The following is an 18,132-nucleotide window of genomic DNA, read 5'->3' on the forward strand; positions in this document are numbered from 1 at the left end:
AAAACGCCTTCCCTACTTAACTATTCTCAAGCCCCTGATAATTCTTATAATGTAAAACAGTATACATACATACACATACACACACATGTGTGTGTTGCTGGTAAGAAACTATACTCTCCTTACAGTTAGGCATAATTTCAATTAAAATTTGCACCAATTAAGATTAACTTTTAGTTAAATTGTATGTATGTGTGGGGGTGCCTGGGTGGCTCAGTGGGTTAAAGCCTCTGCCTCCGGCTCAGGTGGTGATCCCAGGGTCCTGGGATGGAGCCCCACATAGGGCTCTCTGCTCAGCAGGACACCTGCTTCCTCCTCTCTCTCTCTCTGCCTGCCTCTCTGCCTACTTGTGATCTCTGTCAAATAAATAAATAAAATCTTAAAAAAAAAATTGTATGTGTGTATATATATGCTAAGAAATATACTATCTTCTAATAGGTAGAGTTTTGCAAGTTTATGTAATTAGAAAACTAGAAAGTCTAATGAAAAACAAAGTCAATACAAACAGAAAACCATAATGAATGAATGTTTAAACAGAAATGTTACTTTTCAACATTTAAAGAAATAGCCAATCTGTTAAAAATAGATTTAATTTGGGGCACCTGGTGGCTCAGTGGGTTGAGCTTCTGCCTTCGGCTCAGGTCATGATCTCAGGGTTCTGGGATCAAGCCCCGCATCAGGCTCTTTGCTCAGCAGGGAGCCTGCTTCCTCCTCTCTCTCTGCCTGCCTCTCTGCCTACTTGTGATCTCTGTCATATAAGTAAATAAAATCTTAAAAAAAAAAAATAGATTTAATTTGCTTTACTGTATATAACTAACAGTATCTGTTAGTTTTTATACATAAAAAAATGCTAAGAATTTAAAAATTAAGCATTCCTAAACCAGCCAATAAGAATTCTCTAAGGGTGCCCAGGTGGCTCAGTTAGTTAAGCATCTGCCTTCAGCTCAGGTCATGATCCCAGGGTCCTGGGAGCCCCACATCGGAAAGCCCCCTACTCCCTTTCCCTGCCACTCCCCGTTTGTGCTTGCATGAGCGCATGCGCTCTCTCTCTCTCTCTCTCTCTCTCAAATAAATAATAAATAAATAAATAAAAGAATTCTCTAACTCTGCTCCTCTATTTTACTTCAAGGGACTTCCATAACATCAAGATTATTCTAACTGATGATATCCTTAGGAAACAATGTTGACACTTGCTTCAGACTAAATGTATACTTCCAAAATTCATAAGGTGAAACCAAATCCCCAATGGGATAGTATTTGGAGGTGGGGCCTTTACGAGGTGATTAAGTCATGAGTGTGGAACACTCATGAATAGAATTAATACCCTCATAAAAGAAGCTGCAGAAAGCCCCCTTACCACCTTCTGCCACGTGAGGTTATGGCAAGAAGAGAGCCATCCACGAACCAGGAAGCAGATGTCACCAGAAAAGAAAAAGGAGATTGGCATTTGACAAGGGAAAACGGTATGGAAAACAGGGACAAATGGAAATGTGTATGAGCAAGTTGGCAGAAAGAGTTAACTAGGGAGAATGAAGGCCATAAATACCAGCAAAAAAAATCTGAAGTTTCCCTAGGTCAGTGGTTCCCATCCCTAGCTGCCATTAATTCTAGTTAACTGCAATGTGCAGCCATAGTTAAGAATCACAGTGTGGACACTGAAGAACCTCTGAAGGTTTTTTAGTAGGCAAGAACAGATTAAAATTTCTTCTGGGATCACACTTTTATTAACACAAGAAGAAGAAAAGGGAAGATTTAAAGCTCTTAACAGTGAAATACACTACGACATAATTCTATCTCTAAGTACTGCCTTCATTCTTTGATATACAGACTAGAAAGTGCTAAGGAGCCAATGAATTATGAATAAACTTACTGTCTTTCACATTTAATTTAGTAAGTACCTAATGATGACTTTGGGGGTGATCTGCTGGTAAGAAACTACACTCTCCTTAGGGTTAGGCATAATTTCAGTTAAAATTTGCACCAATTAAGATTAACTTTTAGTTAAGCAGCATTAAGAATCCTTGATATTGTTTACAGAATATAAAGAAAAAATGCCTCAAAGGACAGTTTCTTAATAACTTACCTGGATTCACTTTTTTTTTTACAGTTTCTAAAAACAATGTTGAAAAACTCTTTTTAGTTTGTGGCTGAATTTCATCTTCTAAATCTGGTACTCTTTTCTGAGATGCTCTTGACGATTTCCTCTCTTGTGGTTCTTCTGATACTTTATCCTCTATTTCTGGTATTTTATTTGCTATTTCTACTTCCTTCAAAGCATTTTTATCTTCAAAGTTTAACCTAAAAAGTTGAAAGGAAGGCAAGCTGAATAAATACTCTCACAGTTTGCTGAGTTTGGAGTTCTCCTGAACTCCCTTCAGTAACAATACAGACCACTTTCAAAATTTTTCACTAGCCCTTTATTTAATGTCTAAAAATTCTGATTTGTAATCTCTTAAAATACACAAGGCAATTGCTCAGGAAAATTACATTTCTTATTTGTCAGTGGGAAAAAAAAGAGAAAAGACCAAGAAAATCTGTAGCTTAAAGGACTCGTTCTCAAACATTTAGTAAGATTTTCAATCATCTGAATAATCTTATTAAAATGTAGATTCTGAGTTAGTAGGTCTAGAATAGGGTTTGAGATTCTATATTTCTAACAAGCTGCCAGATAATGCATTGCTCTTGATCCTGAGCCGCATACCACATTTTGAATAGCAAAATCTTAGAATGTAATTAACTCCTTGGTTCCAAGAATTACACAAGACACTAGACAGACATTAATTACACTCACTGCAAAAGTCCCCAGTAGCAAAGGACTTTGAATGATCTACTTTGCTTCTTAAAGGCCAAAATGAGCCCCAAGAAACAGACAATGATTCACCACAACTTATCTTCAAAATACTTATCCTCTGCTACCCTAGAAATGAGCCAATATATACCTACCACTGTAATTACAAATGACATAGAGAAAACACTCTTAGGAAGATACAGAAAACATATTATCAGAAGAAAACACTTTTTTCCATAAACTATAGAAATGTTTACCCACAAACTTCTCTGAAGTATACTTTAAGCCTTCCTTATTATATAAACTGAAAATAAAATGTAATGCTCTTCTGTTATGCTCTTCTCATGTTAATATTCCTCAATACTTACTATAAAATACATTAAAAATAAATTAAAAATTAATTAATAAATAACTTTAAAATTTTTAAGCAGATTGACATTATTTCAGTAAATAAAAATTCACCTTTTCCTGGTTTTAAGAGAAATCTCCATACTTGAAGACAATGTATTTACTGAATTTTCAGAAGCGTAGACCTCTTTCTTTTGGGCAATGGATGGAATCACATTTTGTGATACAGAAGCTTTTGCATCCAAAAGAACAAAAGGTGAACCAACTGGTAAGTGTAATTCCTTATCAGCCTCACTGCGATGATCTTTTAGTTTTTTACTCGACATTTTTCTCGAGTCAGGTGTATTTTTAGAACCAATACCAGCTGCCAAAATTTGCTGATGAACTTCACGGTCCTGACCTGGAAGAAAATTATATGAAGACATTAGAAATTTTTTAAATAATAGTATTAGAATCAAATGTGCTTTTTAAAATTCAGCAGCAATAACTAGAAATAGTTTTCAGAAGACTCACAGTTCATTTAGTTTATAATCAAATATCTATGACTAAAATACATAAGGGCGGGGCACCTGGGTGGCTCAGTTGTTGAGCAGCTGCCTTTAGCTCAGGTGGTGATTCCAGGGTCCTGAGATCGGGCCCCACCACTGGGCTCCCTGCTCAGCGGGAGGCCTGCTTCTCCCTCTCCCACTCCCCCTGCTTATGTTCCCTCTCTCACTGTATCTCTCTCCGTCAAATAAATAAAATATTTAAAAAAAATAAATAAGGGGCACCTGGGTGGTTCAGCTGGTTAAGCGGCTACCTTAGGCTCAGGTCATGATTCCAGGATCCTGGGATTAAGCCCCAAATCGGGCACCCTGCTTAGCAGAGAGCCTGCTTTTCTCTATGTCTGCCGCTCTGCTTAATTGTACTCTCTCTCTATCTCTCTGTCAAATAAATAAATAAAAATCTTAAAAATAAATAAATAAATAAAATTACATAAGGCCTTTAAAAGTTCTAATTCATGAAATTAATGAATATAAAGATGTATTTTTTCCATGCTCTGAAGTTTTGAAATAAAAAAAATTTCAAACAGAAAACTCACAATTCTACGGATAGTCAATTTATCCAAGATCTGAATAAATCTATATACAGTTAAAATAAAGAAGTAATTTTAGAGAAATCATGAGATTCAATCTTTAAAATCTAAAGATTAGATCTTTAGATCTAAGGCAGCCAGATGACCACATATTTATACACATACATACATATACAGAGACATAACAGATATGTATAGAGATATATAAAAGATTTGTATATGTGCATATACGTAAAGATATACATATAAAAATATTCTTTACACATAAAAGTTTACATACATACACATATACACATGTACATTTATATATATATATATATATAAAGAATATACATATTCTCTTAGGCTTATACCTTCAAATATCAAAGAAAAAGTAGAACTGTTGGGGAATATTTATATTGATTCATACTCTGAAAAAGCAAAGATTAGGAGGACCTGGGTGGCTCAGTGTCAGTTAAGCATCCAACTCTTGATTGCAGCTCAGGTCATGATTTCAGGGCGGTGAGATTGAGCCCCACATAGCACAGAGTCAGCATGGGTTTCTCTCTCCCTCTGTCCCTTTCCCCCAACCCCCAACCCCCATGCACTCAACCTCTCTCAAATAATAAAATTTTTTTTTAAAAAAGCAAAGATTAAAAATTTTAAATACAATCAAAAGGGAGCTTTTGGAAGGTTATAGAACAAGAGAGTATACTCAGTTTTCTGTTTTTCCCTCCAAATACAAGTAAGCTAATAGTACATATCCATCGAATAACAATAAGAGAACTCTAAAAGCTAGAAGGAAAGAGGCATATTTGCTAGGAACCTCAAGTCTTGAGCAACAAGAGACAGTATTTTCCCTTTATCTCCCACGAATCCCCAGACTGGGTTCTAGAGAGGCGTGCAACCCTGAACCACAAACAGGGGAATAAAAAACCCTGCATTCTCCATCCAAAAGACCTGGAGAAGGGAAACACAACAGAGGCCTAATGGGGAACCCCAACTCCCATTCCACAAGCTGAGCCACTAAATACTCCATTCTGCAGTGGCGCTATAAGAGGAGCAAAGCCTTAGGCCATGCCAGGACCCACTCCATAAGTTCTATGTGATAGTAGTAGCAGAGGAGCAAAGTCCTAGAGTAACCTTGTCTCTCGACCAACACTGTCCCCACTTCAAGAATCAAGGACAGCAGACCACATGATCCACAAACAGCTGCAAAGTAGTGAAGCCTCTAAGGTCCCCAGCCACTGCTTCACAGACCAGGTGACACTGTGAAACATGGTTAGTACTGACAACAATGAGGGTACCAGTGAGCAGTCTAATCTAAAGCAGGAAGAACATAAAAGAACACTACAACCCCCATCCCCCTGTCCTCTACCCAGTGATTTAAGAAGATCCAATCCCAACAGCTTGTGACCCCAACCCTCATTTGAATGAATGAGGACATGGGGTACTCAGGAAGCACCTTCCATTCATCTGACACAGCACCAGCAAGAACTAAGGAGGAATCTCAGCAGCATGAGGAAACAAAACAGAACAAAATACCACTGCTAGGACTCTTAACACTTAGCTGTCACTGGAAATATAATCCACAAAAGTGAGCAAGAAACCTACACATTAAACCAAGACGAGGAAACTATATGCTATAATAAACAATTTAAATACAATCAAGAGTTTCCAAAAATAATTACCAAAATGTCAAGAATACAATAAAAATGACTGCTTATATCAAAAACCAGAAAAATACAACCTAAATAAGAACTATGATCAATGGACACAAACGGACAAGATGAATCAAATGTTGAAATTATTTAATAAGAATTTTAAAGAAGGGGCGCCTGGGTGGCTCAGTGGCTTAAGCCTCTGCCTTCGGCTCAGGTCATGATCTCAGGGTCCTGAGATCAAGCCCCACATCAGCCTCTCTGCTGAGCGGGGAGTCTGCTTCCCCCACCCCACCCCGCCCCCTCCTCTCTGCCTACTTGTGATCTCTGTTAAATAAATAAAATCTTTAAAAAAAAAAAGAATTTTAAAGTATACATCATAAAAATATTTTAACAATTATGAACTGACTTTCATTTGTTTCTCCTGAAACAAATGAAAAGACAGAAACTCTCAAAGAAACAAGTTACAAAGGAGAATCAGCCCATTCTTTTCAGTGTGCAGTGGTATCTAATGATTATTTTAATCTAAAATTTCCTAATGACAATGATGAACAAATCAAAGCCACATGAGATTACTACTTCACACCCATTAGGATGGCTATTATCACAAAACACACACATGCACAGAAAATAACAAGTATTGGTGAAGATGAGGAGCAATTGGAACCCTTCTGCAATGTTGGTAGGAATGTAAAATGACACAGCCACTACAAGGAACAGCCTAGTGATGCCTCAAAAAATTAAATATACAATTGCCATGCAATCCAATAATTTCTTTTTGGGGTATGTGTCCAAAAGAACTGAAAGCAGAGACCACAAGAGATATTTGTACACTCCCATTCACAGCAGCATTATTCATAATAGACAAAAAGTGGAAACACAAGAGCAAACACAAGCAGGGGGAGTGAAAGGCAGGGGAGAAGCAAGCTCCCCACTGATCAAAGAGCCCAATATGGGGCTCAATCCCAGGACCCTGAGATCATGACCTGAGCCAAAGGCCATCACTTAACCAACTGAGCCACCCAGGTACCCCAAGAAACAGACTCTTAACTACAGGGAACAAACTGATGGTTACTAGAGTGGAAGTGGGTGGGAGGATGGGTGAAATAGGTGATGGGGACTAAGGAGGGCACCTGTGATGAGCACCACGTGTTCTATGGAAGTGCTAAATCACTATATTCTACAGCTGAAACTAGTATGAGATGGTATGTTAACAAACTGGAAGTTAAATAAAAACTTCTTTAAAAAAGATGAAAAGCTAAGATTCTACATTTACCATTAGGATAAGACAGACTTTTTAACCAAAACAAGGTCAAAAAATATAAAAGTCACACATGTGACAACTAAAATAAAAAATCTTACTCATCATATGGTTAAAGATACCATAAACAGGGCGCCTGGGTGGCTCAGTGGGTTAAGCCGCTGCCTTCGGCTCAGGTCATGATCTCAGGGTCCTGGGATCGAGTCCCGCATCGGGCTCTCTGCTCAGCAGGGAGCCTGCTTCCCTTCCTCTCTCTCTGCCTGCCTCTCTGCCTACTTGTGGTCTCTCTCTGTCAAATAAATAAATAAAATCTTTAAAAAAAAAAAAAAAAGATACCATAAACAAAATCTGTAAAAGTCAAGGGATCATTTGAACACCCATGAAATCAGCCTGAAATATAAGAAGATATATCCAGATCTCTACAGAGTATCTCCGGCGGTTGGTTTTGAGGTATGAAGCAAGGAGCCGTGATTCTGTGGGCAGATATCGGAAGATAAACAGAAGGGGGAGGGAGCCTCTGGGATCCTGAGCTGCCTGAGCATAAAAGCCTCCTGCGCAGAGGACCAGGCAGAGACTCACAGATTGGTAGCAAGCTGCAGGGAGAGGACTTTGGGGCAGCCCCCAGACTGAAACCTGGAGCTGCAGGGGGCAAGTGCAAACTGCGGGCAGTTGGCAGTTTCAGAAGCACAAAGGGCAGAGACGTGCCTGAACCTGGAAGTAAGCGCTGGTAATACTGCTGTGGGGCATACAACCCAGAACGCTCTGGTTTTTAGCAGCACAGACAAAAACAGAGTCAGTGTGACCTGGAGGGCTCTTTGGAGAAGAGACTGCCATCTCTCTGGTCTGAGTCAAAGACTGGATACAGTCACTTCTGCTCTGATTCTTGGAGAGACACAGAAAGCCGCCAGTGAAAGCTCCCAGCAAACAAAAGCCCCAAAAACCTAGTCTTCACTGAGCATCCCCCCCTGCCCACTGGAGGCAGGGCAACTCTGCCCAAACACAGTTGCCTGAATAACAGCGTGGCAAGCCCCTCCCTCAGAAGACAGGCTGGAAGAACAAGAGGCTAACAACCCTAAAGTCCCTATAAAACAGGTGCATCTTGCTTTGGTTGTGGTCAATAGTCTGGACTCTGTACATTTCCCTCAAGCACCTCTCAAAAGAATGACTAAGAGAAGAAAACCCCAACACAGGAAAAATTCAGAGACTGTGACCTCTGCCACAGAACTAACGGATATGGATATAAGCAAGATGTCGGAAATAGACTTGAGGGTAACAGTTATGCAGACAACAACTGCAATGCAGAAAACCACTAATCGCAACATAGATTCTCTAAGGGCAAAAATGAGAGCTGATCTGGCAGAACTTAAAAATGCTATCAACGTGGGACGCCTGGGTGGCTCAGTTGGTTAAGCGGTTGCCTTTGGCTCAGGTCATGATCCCAGAGTCCTGGGATCGAGTCCCGCATCCGGCTCCTTGCTCAGCAGGGAGCCTGCTTCTCCCTCTGCCTCTGCTGCCACTCTCTCTCTGTCTCTCTCTCTGACAAATAAATAAATAAATAAAATCTTTTAAAAAAATGCTATCAGTGAGATCCAATCTAATCTAGATACTCTCAGTCAGGGTAAACCAGGCAGAAGAACAAATTAGTGATCTGGAAGACAAGCTGATAGAAAAGAAGGAACAGGAGGAGGCCTGGAACAAACAGCTTAAAATCCATGAAAACAGAATTAGAGAAATAAATAAAGCCATGAAACATTCTAGTGTCAAGGAAACCATCTTAAGGGCAGTTAGGGGAGAGATTCCTTACATTCCTTACGTACAGAGGGAGGAACATCAGAATAACGTCAGACCTGTCCATGGAGACCTGGCAACCCAGAAAGGGCTGGCAAGACATAATCAGGGTACTAAATGAGAAGAACATGCAGCCAAGAATACTTTATCCAGCAAAGCTGTCATTTAGAATGTCATTTAGAATGGATGGAGAGATAAAGAGCTTCCAAGACTGGCAGAAACTGAAAGAATATGCGACCACGAAGCTACTGCTGTTAGAAATATTAAGGGGGGGGATTTTCTATGACTATTAAGTTAAGGGGGGCTCATATGAAAGGAGTAAGACCCCAAGAATGATATAGAAATTTACAGAGACAATCTATAGAAACAAGGACTTCACTGGCTTAACAATGACAATAAAATCGTATCTTTCAATAATCACTCTCAACGTGAATGACCTAAATGCTCCCATAAAATGGTACAGAGTCGCAGACTGGATAAAAAGACAGGACCCATCCATATGCTGTCTACAGGAGACTCATTTTGAACTTAAAGATACATCCAGACTGAAAGTGAAGGGATACAGAAGCATCTTTCATGCCAGCGGGCTTCAAAATAAAGCTGGGGTGGCAACTCTCAAATCAGACAAATTAGATTTTAAGCTAAAGACTGTGGTTAGAGATACAGAAAGACACTATATCATTCTTAAATGGTCTATCCAGCAAAAAGATCTAACAATTGTAAATATCTATGCCCCCAACATGGGAGTACCCAACTGTTAACCAAAATAGAGAAAAATTGATAATAATATGTTAATTGTAGGAGCACTCAACAGTCCATTCTCAGCAATAGACAGATCATCTAAGCAGAAAATCAACAAAGAAGTGCTTTAAATGACACACCAGGCCAGATGGCCCTCATAGAGATATATAGAACCTTCCACCCTAAAACAGCAGAATACTCATTCTTCTTGAGCACACAGGCAACTTTCTCCAGAACAGACCACATTCTGAGTCACAAATCAGGTCTCAACCCATACCAAAAGACTGAGAGGCTGAAATTATTCCTTGCATATTCTCAGACCACAGTGCTTTGAGACTGGAACTCAATCACAAAAAAAAGTTTGGAAAAAATTCAAACACTTGGAAGCTAAAGACCATCCTGCTTGAAATGTTTGGGTCAATCAGGAAATCAAAGAAGAATTTAAACAATTCATGGAAACCAATGAGAACAAAAACACAGTGGTCCAAAACCTATGGAATATGGCAAAGGCGGTCGGTCCTAAGGGGGAAATATATAGCCATCCAAGACTCACTCAAAAAAACCAAGAAAATCCTGAATACATGAAATCTCTTTACACCTTAAAGAACAAGAAAATTAACAACAAATTAAGCCTACCTATACACAAGAAGGGAAATAATTAAGATTAGAGCAGAGACCAATGAGTTAGAAGCCAGAAATACAGTAAAACACATCAATGAAACTAGAAGCTGGTTCTTTGAAAGAATTAATGAGATCAATAAAACCACTGGCCATACTTAATCTAAAAGAAAAGAGAAAAGGAGTCAAATTAATAAAATTATGAATGAAAGGGGAGAGATCACAACTAACACGAAGGAAACAGAAACAATTATCAGAAATTATCATCAACGGCTATATGCCAATAAATTAAGCAACCTGAAATGGATGCATTCCTAGAAACCTATAAACTACCAAGACTGAAACAGGAAGAAATTGACAACCTGAATAGACCAATAACCAGTATCGGGATTGAAGCAGTGATCAAAACCCTCCCAAATAACAAGAGTCCATGACCTGATGGACTCCCTGAGGAATTCTACCAAACATCCAAAGAAGAAATAATACCTGTTCTCCTAAAGCTGTTTCAAAAAAAATAGAAACAGAAGGAAAGCTTCCAGACTCTTTCTATGAGGCCAGCATTACGTTGATCCCAAAACCAAGCAAATATCCCATCAAAACAGAGAATTTCAGACCAATATCCCTCATGAATATGGATGCCAAAATAATCAGCAAGATCCTAACTAATAGGATCCAACTGTACATTAAAATGCTTATCCACCACAACCAGGAAGGATTTACCCCTGGGATGTAAGGGTAGCTCAATATTTGTGAATCAATCAATGTGAGAGAATACATAAATAAGAGAAAAGAACCACATGGTCCTCTCAACTTATGCAGAAAAAGCATTTGCAAAATACAGCATCCTTTCCTGATTAAAACTCTTCAGTGTATACGGAAAAAGGGAACATTCCTCAATTTTATAAAATACATCTATGAAAAACCCACAGCAAATATCATTCTCAATGGGGAAATGTTGAGAGCCTTTCCCTTAAGATCAGGAACATGGGGGCGCCTGGGTGGCTCAGTGGGTTAAAGCCTCTGCCTTCGGCTCAGGTCATGATCCCAGGGTCCTGGGATCAAGCCCCGCATCGGGCTCTCTGCTCAGCAGGGAGCCTGCTTCCTCCTCTCTCTCTCTGCCTGCCTCTCTGCCTACTTGTGATCTCTGTCTGTCAAATAAATAAATAAAATCTTTAAAAAAAAAAAAAAAAAGATCAGGAACATGACAAGGATTCCCATTCTCGTCACTACTGTTCAACATAGCACTAGAAGTCCTAGCAACTACAGTCAGACAACAAAAATAAATAAAAGGTATTCAAATGCAAATAAGTCGTCAAACTCTCTCTCTTCACAGATGACATACTTTATGTGGAAAACCTGAGAGACTCCGCTCCCAAATTACCAGAACTAACAGAGCAATTCAGAAATATGGCAGGATAAAAAAACTAATGCACAGAAATCATCAGTTGCTTTCTTATACACTAACAATGTAACTGTAAAAGAGAAATTAGAGAATTGATTCTATTTATTATAGCACCAAAAACCATAAGATACCTTGGAATAAACCTAACCAAAGAGGTAAAGGATCTATACTTTAGGAACTAAAGAACATTCATGAAAGAAATCGAAGAAGGCATAAAAACAAAAAATGGAAAAACATTCCATGCTCATGGATCAGAAGAATAAACATTGTTAAAATGTCTAAGCTGCCCAGAGCAAGCTATACTTTCAACCCCATCCTGATCAAAATACCAATGGCATTTTTCAAAGTGCTGGAACCAAAATCCTAAAATTTGTATAGAACCAGAAAAGACTCCAAATAGCCAAGGGAATGTTGAAAAGAGAAACAAAGCTCAAGGAATCACATTGCCTGACTTCAAGCTATATTACAAAGCTGTAATCATCAAGACAGTACAGTACTGGCACAAAAACAGACACACAGACCAATGGAACAAAATAGAGACTCCAGACATGGACCCTCAACTCTATGGTCAACCACTCTTTGAAAAGGCAGGAAAAATATCCAAGGCAAAAAAGTCTCTTCATTAAATGGTGCTGGGAAAATGGGATAGCTATATACAAAGAATGAAACTCGACCTTCTCCTATACCATACACAAAGATAAACCTAAATGGACCAAAGACCTCAAGATGAGACAGGAATCCATCAAATCCTAGAGAAGAACACAGGCAGTAACCTCTTCAACATTGGCCATAGCAACTTCTGTTAAGACACATCTCCAAAGGCAAGGGAAACAAAAGCGAAAATGAACTTTTGGGACTTCATCAAGATAAAAGGCTTCTGCACAGCAAAGGAAATAGTCAAAAAACTAAGAGGAAACCCACGGAATGGGAGAAGATATTTGCAAATGACACTACAGACAAAGGGCTGATATCCAAGATCTATAAAGAACTTCTCAAACTCAACACCTAAAATACAAATAATCAAGTCAAAAAATGGGCAGAAGACATGAACAGTAACTTCTCCAGAGAAGACATACAAATGGCTAACTGACACATGAAAAAACATTCATCATCATTGGCCATCAGGGAAATTCAAATCAAAACCACACTGAAATACCACCTTACACCAGTTACAATGGCAAAAATTAACAAGGCAAGAAACAAGAGGCTGTGGAGAAAGGGGAATCCTCTTACACTGCTGATAGGAATGCAAGTTGGTATAGCCACTTTGGAAAATGCGTGAAGATTCCTCAAAAAGTTAAAAATAGAGCTACCCTATGACCCAGCAATTGCACTACTGGGAATTTACCCCAAAGATACAGATGTAGTGAAAAGAAGGGTCATATGCACCCCAATGTTCATAGGAGCAATGTCCCCAGTAGCCGAGGTACAGAAAGAGCTGAGATGCCCTTCAACAGATGAATGGATAAAGATGTGGTCCATATATACAATGGAATATTACTCAGCCATCAGAAAGGACAAATACCCAACTTTTGCATCAACATGGACAGGACTGGAGGAGATTATGCTGAGTGAAATAAGTCAAGCAGAGAAAATCAATTATCATATGGTTTCACTCATCTGTGGAACATAAGGAGTAGCACGGAGGACATTAGGAGAAGGAAGGGAAAAATCAAAGGAGGGAAATCAGAGGGGGAGACAAACCATGAGAGATGGGACTCTGGGAAACAAACTGAAGGTTTTAGAGGGGAGAGGGAAGGGGGATGGGTTAGCCCAGTGATGGGTATTATTAAGGAGGGCACATATTTCATGGAGCACTGGGTATTTTACACAAACAATGAATAATGGAACACTATATCAAAAACTAATGATGTACTGTATGGTGATTAACATAACAAAATAAAAATAATTAAATTTTGGGGCGCCTGGGTGGCTCAGTGGGTTAAAGCCTCTGCCTTCGGCTCAGGTCATGATCCCAGGGGCCTGGGATCGAGCCCCGAGTCGGGCTCTCTGCTCAGCGGGGAGCCTGCTTCCTCCTCTCTCTCTCTCTCTGCTTGCCTCTGGGCCTACTTGTGATCTCTGTCTGTCAGATAAATAAATAAAATCTTAAAAAAAAAAAGTTTAAAAAAAATAATAATTAAATTTTAAAAATGTAAATAAACTTTTCAAAGTAGCAGCACATATGACTAATTAAAGGAAATGAACAAAAAAAAGAGGAAAAAAACACTATGTGTATATAAACACTGAAATCATGTTGTATACTTGAAGCTAACATAATGTTACAAGTCATTTATACCTCAGTTTAAAAAAAAAAAAAAAAAGATGCTCACAAAGCCTATGGAGAGGGGCGCCTGGGTGGTTCAGTGGGTTAAGCCTCTGCCTTTGGCTCAGGTCATGATCTCAGGCTCCTGGGATCAAACCCCTCATCGGGCTCTTTGCTCAGTGGGGAGCCTGCTTCCCCCTCTCTCTCTGCCTGCCTCTCTGCCTACTTGTGATCTCTGTCAAATAAATAAAATCTTGGGGAAAAAAAAAAAAAAGAAGCCCATGGAGAGGGCCATGTGGAAAGGAATTAAGGCTTTCTGCTCACATCCAGCCCCATGTTAGTCATCTTGGAAATATATCCTTAACCCCTCAAGCCTTTAGATGACTGCAACACTGGCCAACATCTTGACCACCACCTCATGAAAGATTGCAAACCAAAACCATCCAATTACTAAGCTGCTTCTTAATTCCTGATCCACAGAAACTATGTGAGATAATATTTATTATTTGTTTAAAAAAAGCCAAATCTATTTGAAAATTCTTAAAACTATAGCCCTATAATAATTCTTAGTTAACGTCTCTTACTGTATCCTAATAATCAATGTTCTTACCACTAAAACAAAGAAACAAATATTCAAATAAAGTTTATTATTCATGTTAAAAAAAAGAAAACAAACACTGACCACTTTGCCTAGGCTAACCCATGAATTTGTCACCCAAGCCAACACATGCAACACTTTCAGCACCTCCTTTTAAATATGTCTAAGTAAATAATATCCATGGGGATGCCACCAACCTGATCTGCTGACAACTTCACTTGAAACAGAGGCTTCTTTCTTCCTTAAAGAAAGTGGAACTGACTTCAGGTGAGATTTCTGGCATTCAGCCTAAAAGATATATAACATTAGAGCAATTAAAAATTAGTAATTCTGATTAAATACACTTGTTTTTAAATGGGAACAAAAAGTATTTAAAAACAATAAACCACACAGTGGGATACACTGATGCTGCAGATGTATGGATATTTCTTACACTGAGGGATGGGTACATAAGTGCTCATTTATATTCTTTTTAATACCTTACATAATATATTTTCTTCTGTAAATTTGAAATATACCAAGTCATAAATTTTAAAAATCTAGAAAAGGGAAATCTCATTCATACATTGCATGTGGCAAAGAAAACTGGTAAAATCATCTTGCAGAAAAAATTGACAATATTTAACAATTTCATTTGAAATGTGCATATCCTACAGAAATACAGTTTACAACAGGTGCACAAAGAGGCATGGACAAAGGTGCACATCAGTGTACATGACTGTAATAATGAAGAGATGGAAACAAATCTACCAGTTGGGGAATATATAAATAAGGAAGCCACTGCACTGTTGTTCAGTGAATATACTATGAAACTCAATTATATAAAGAAACAAAAGCAAGTTTTCACTATATTCTATTCCTCTTAAAACCTCATTAGGATTTTTTAAAATGTATAAACCCAGAAGTATGAGGAGAAAGAGAAGGGAACAGATGGGAGATGTCAACAAACTTTTCTTAAATTGGAAAGCAGATCAGCAGCAACTAATCAGTCCAGAGAGAGCAGAAAAATGCTGAAAAAGCACAGAAGGAGACAGATTAATATTTATGGAGAAACCAGTAAGATCAGTAATTAGATGTGCAAGGCACCTCTAAAAGACGGGTTCCAAGTGAGGCCTACAAACAGAAGAGTTGCTAAAAGTAGGTACAAGAAGCAGTCAGAGTCACGGAGCCTCTCCTCTTCCAACCCTGTCATATTAGATGTTTACTCTCCTGAGTTTCAGAATCAGAGAGACTATAGACTCAGACACAGCTGAAAGTAAGAGTAATACAGTAGAAACAGATATTAAGTGGAAGCAACCAATTGTACCTTCCCTCTGCCTCACGTGGCTGAGAACATTTGTAGTTAGAATCAGACTCCCAAGCAGAACACATTTGTCAGAAAAACCTACCAAGCCAAGTTTTAAAAAAAACCTGTAGATAGTAACACCTGGACATCCACAGTGACATGGCCCAGACAGATCATAGCACAGTAAAATCTACCAAGGCACAAATTTTACTGCACAAATAGAACTTCCAATCACCATTTTAGTTTTCCATTCAAATATGAAGAGACCACTGAGATTCACTGGATATATGACAAAAGGCTCTAGTACAAAAAGGCAAGGAATTTGCAAGAAACAGAAACTGTAAAAAGAAATCTAAATAAGAAGAGTTAGAGGAGGGGTGCCTGGGTGGCTCAGTGTGTTAAGCCTCTGCCTTAGGCTCAGGTCATGATCTCAGGGTCCTGGGATGGAGCCCCACATCGGGCTCTCTGCTCAGCAGGGAGCCTGCTTCCTCCTCTCTCTGCCTGCCTCTCTGCCTACTTATGATCTGTCAAATAAATAAAATCTTTTAAAAAATATATTTTAAAAAATTTTTTTTAAAAAAAGAAGAGTTAGAGGAATCTAACATCAAGGAATATCATGAAATTTCAAATCACTAAAAGCAGGGACACCTGGGTGGTTCAGTCAGTTGAGAGTCTGACTCTTGATTTCAGCTCAGGTCACAATATCAGCGTTGTGAAATCAAACCCCATGTCTGTATTAATGTCAATATCCTGGTTGTAATTCTGCTCTACAGTTTTACAAGATGTTACCCATAGAGGAAACCAGGTAAAGGCCTGCACTCCATTTCTTATAGCTGCTTGTTAATTTAGAATTATCTCAATACAAAAAGCTTAATTAGAAAGAAAAGTTAGTAGAGTTCCCAAAATCTTTCTATAGAGTAGAAAGAAACCTTATCTCTTTTTAGGCAGATTGGACTGAAATGAACAGATCCTCACTCTCTCAAGGATTAAGATGAGTCAGTCTGAGATGACATTTTAGTGAGACTCAATCCATTCGTAGACTACCCTGTTCTTCAGAATGAAGTCTCCTGGGAGACTGAGAGCCAGGTGAGTCCCCTTAGCCCTTAAATATTGGGAGACATCAGTTCTGTCCTGTGAAGGTTTCTGTTCAACTTTTTAGCCTCTTGCCTCAGACTGCTTCAAAATCTGGCAATTGCCTTCTTGGCATAGCAAGACTATATATGTCACTCCACCTTTCTGGCTCAGGATTCTGTGCCAGCCCCAGAATTTAAAAATGTTCTTTAAGGAAAAGTGCCCACCCATTTGGAACGTCCCTGGAATCCAGTCTGTCATGCCATCTCAGCACAGCTGACAAAAACTACGCTTTCCCGCATAGACTCTCTCTGTGTGGGCAGGCCTAAAGCCCTCAGCTTTTGCACCAAATGAGCTAACACTCTAAGGAAAGAAAAAGATTAATAATCAACAACTCATCTCAAGATTCTTCTCTCTTTGGAATTTTATCCAGCCTTTGTTCTTTCCACAGCTCCCCAAGTCTCTAAAAATAGAAGCTGTTTGCATTTCATTCTTTTTAACTAGCTTTTACAGCAGAAATGTTGGCCTACTGCAATCTGTCCCTTCCTACCGAGGAGTGAAAGCCCTAGCATAACTTTATACCAAAGCCCTATAAGAACATTTTGTGAAAAGAAATAAAAGACAATATTGTTCATAAACATAGACCCAAATGCTTCAAATACTAGCAAACTAATTTTAAAAGGTTAATACATTATGACCAAGTCAAATTTATCTCAGAAAACTTAAGGTTGATTTAACTTTCAAAAACCAGTACTATATAATTTACCACATTAAAGAGAAGGTCTCTCAATTCTGGATCTGTTTTCAGTCTTTGGAACCAAAAGGCTATATATAGCTGACCCCTGAACAAGGGTTTGAACTGTGAGGGTCCACTTATTCACAATTTTTTGCAATAAATACAGTACTGTAAGTGTATTTTCTCTTCCTTATAACTTTCTTAACACTCTCTTTTCTCTAGCTTTTTAAATTTTTTTTTAGAGAGAGGGAATGGGAAAGGGGAAAGGAACAGTCTCAAGCAGACTCTGTGCTGAGTTCAGAACCTGACATGGGGCTCAATCTCATGACCCTGAGATCACAACCTGAGCCAAAACCATGAGCCAGATGATTAACTAATTGCACCATCAAGGCGACCCTCTAACTTACTTAATTATAAGAATACAGTATATAATGCATATACAAAATTATGTGTTAATCAACTGTTTAATACATATACAAAATATGTGTTAATCAAATGTTTATGTTATCAGAAAGGCTTCT

The 18,132-nt window shown here is 38.7% G+C and overlaps 1 protein-coding gene across 1 annotated transcript in view; it reads right to left on the minus strand.

Annotated features, from left to right (window-relative positions):
- CENPC (centromere protein C) overlaps positions 1 to 18,132 on the minus strand; it is a 101,872-nt gene that overhangs the window by 62,090 nt on the left and 21,650 nt on the right. Inside the window, exons 5-7 of the mRNA XM_047719429.1 lie at positions 14,717 to 14,807; positions 3,248 to 3,533; positions 2,077 to 2,295 (exon numbers count right to left, since the gene is read on the minus strand). Of these exons, the coding sequence (XP_047575385.1) occupies positions 2,077 to 2,295; positions 3,248 to 3,533; positions 14,717 to 14,807 (596 nt within the window). The remainder of the gene's footprint in view (positions 1 to 2,076; positions 2,296 to 3,247; positions 3,534 to 14,716; positions 14,808 to 18,132) is intronic.

This window comes from Lutra lutra, chromosome 2 (assembly GCF_902655055.1).
Source record: "Lutra lutra chromosome 2, mLutLut1.2, whole genome shotgun sequence".
Classification (NCBI taxonomy): domain Eukaryota; kingdom Metazoa; phylum Chordata; class Mammalia; order Carnivora; family Mustelidae; genus Lutra; species Lutra lutra.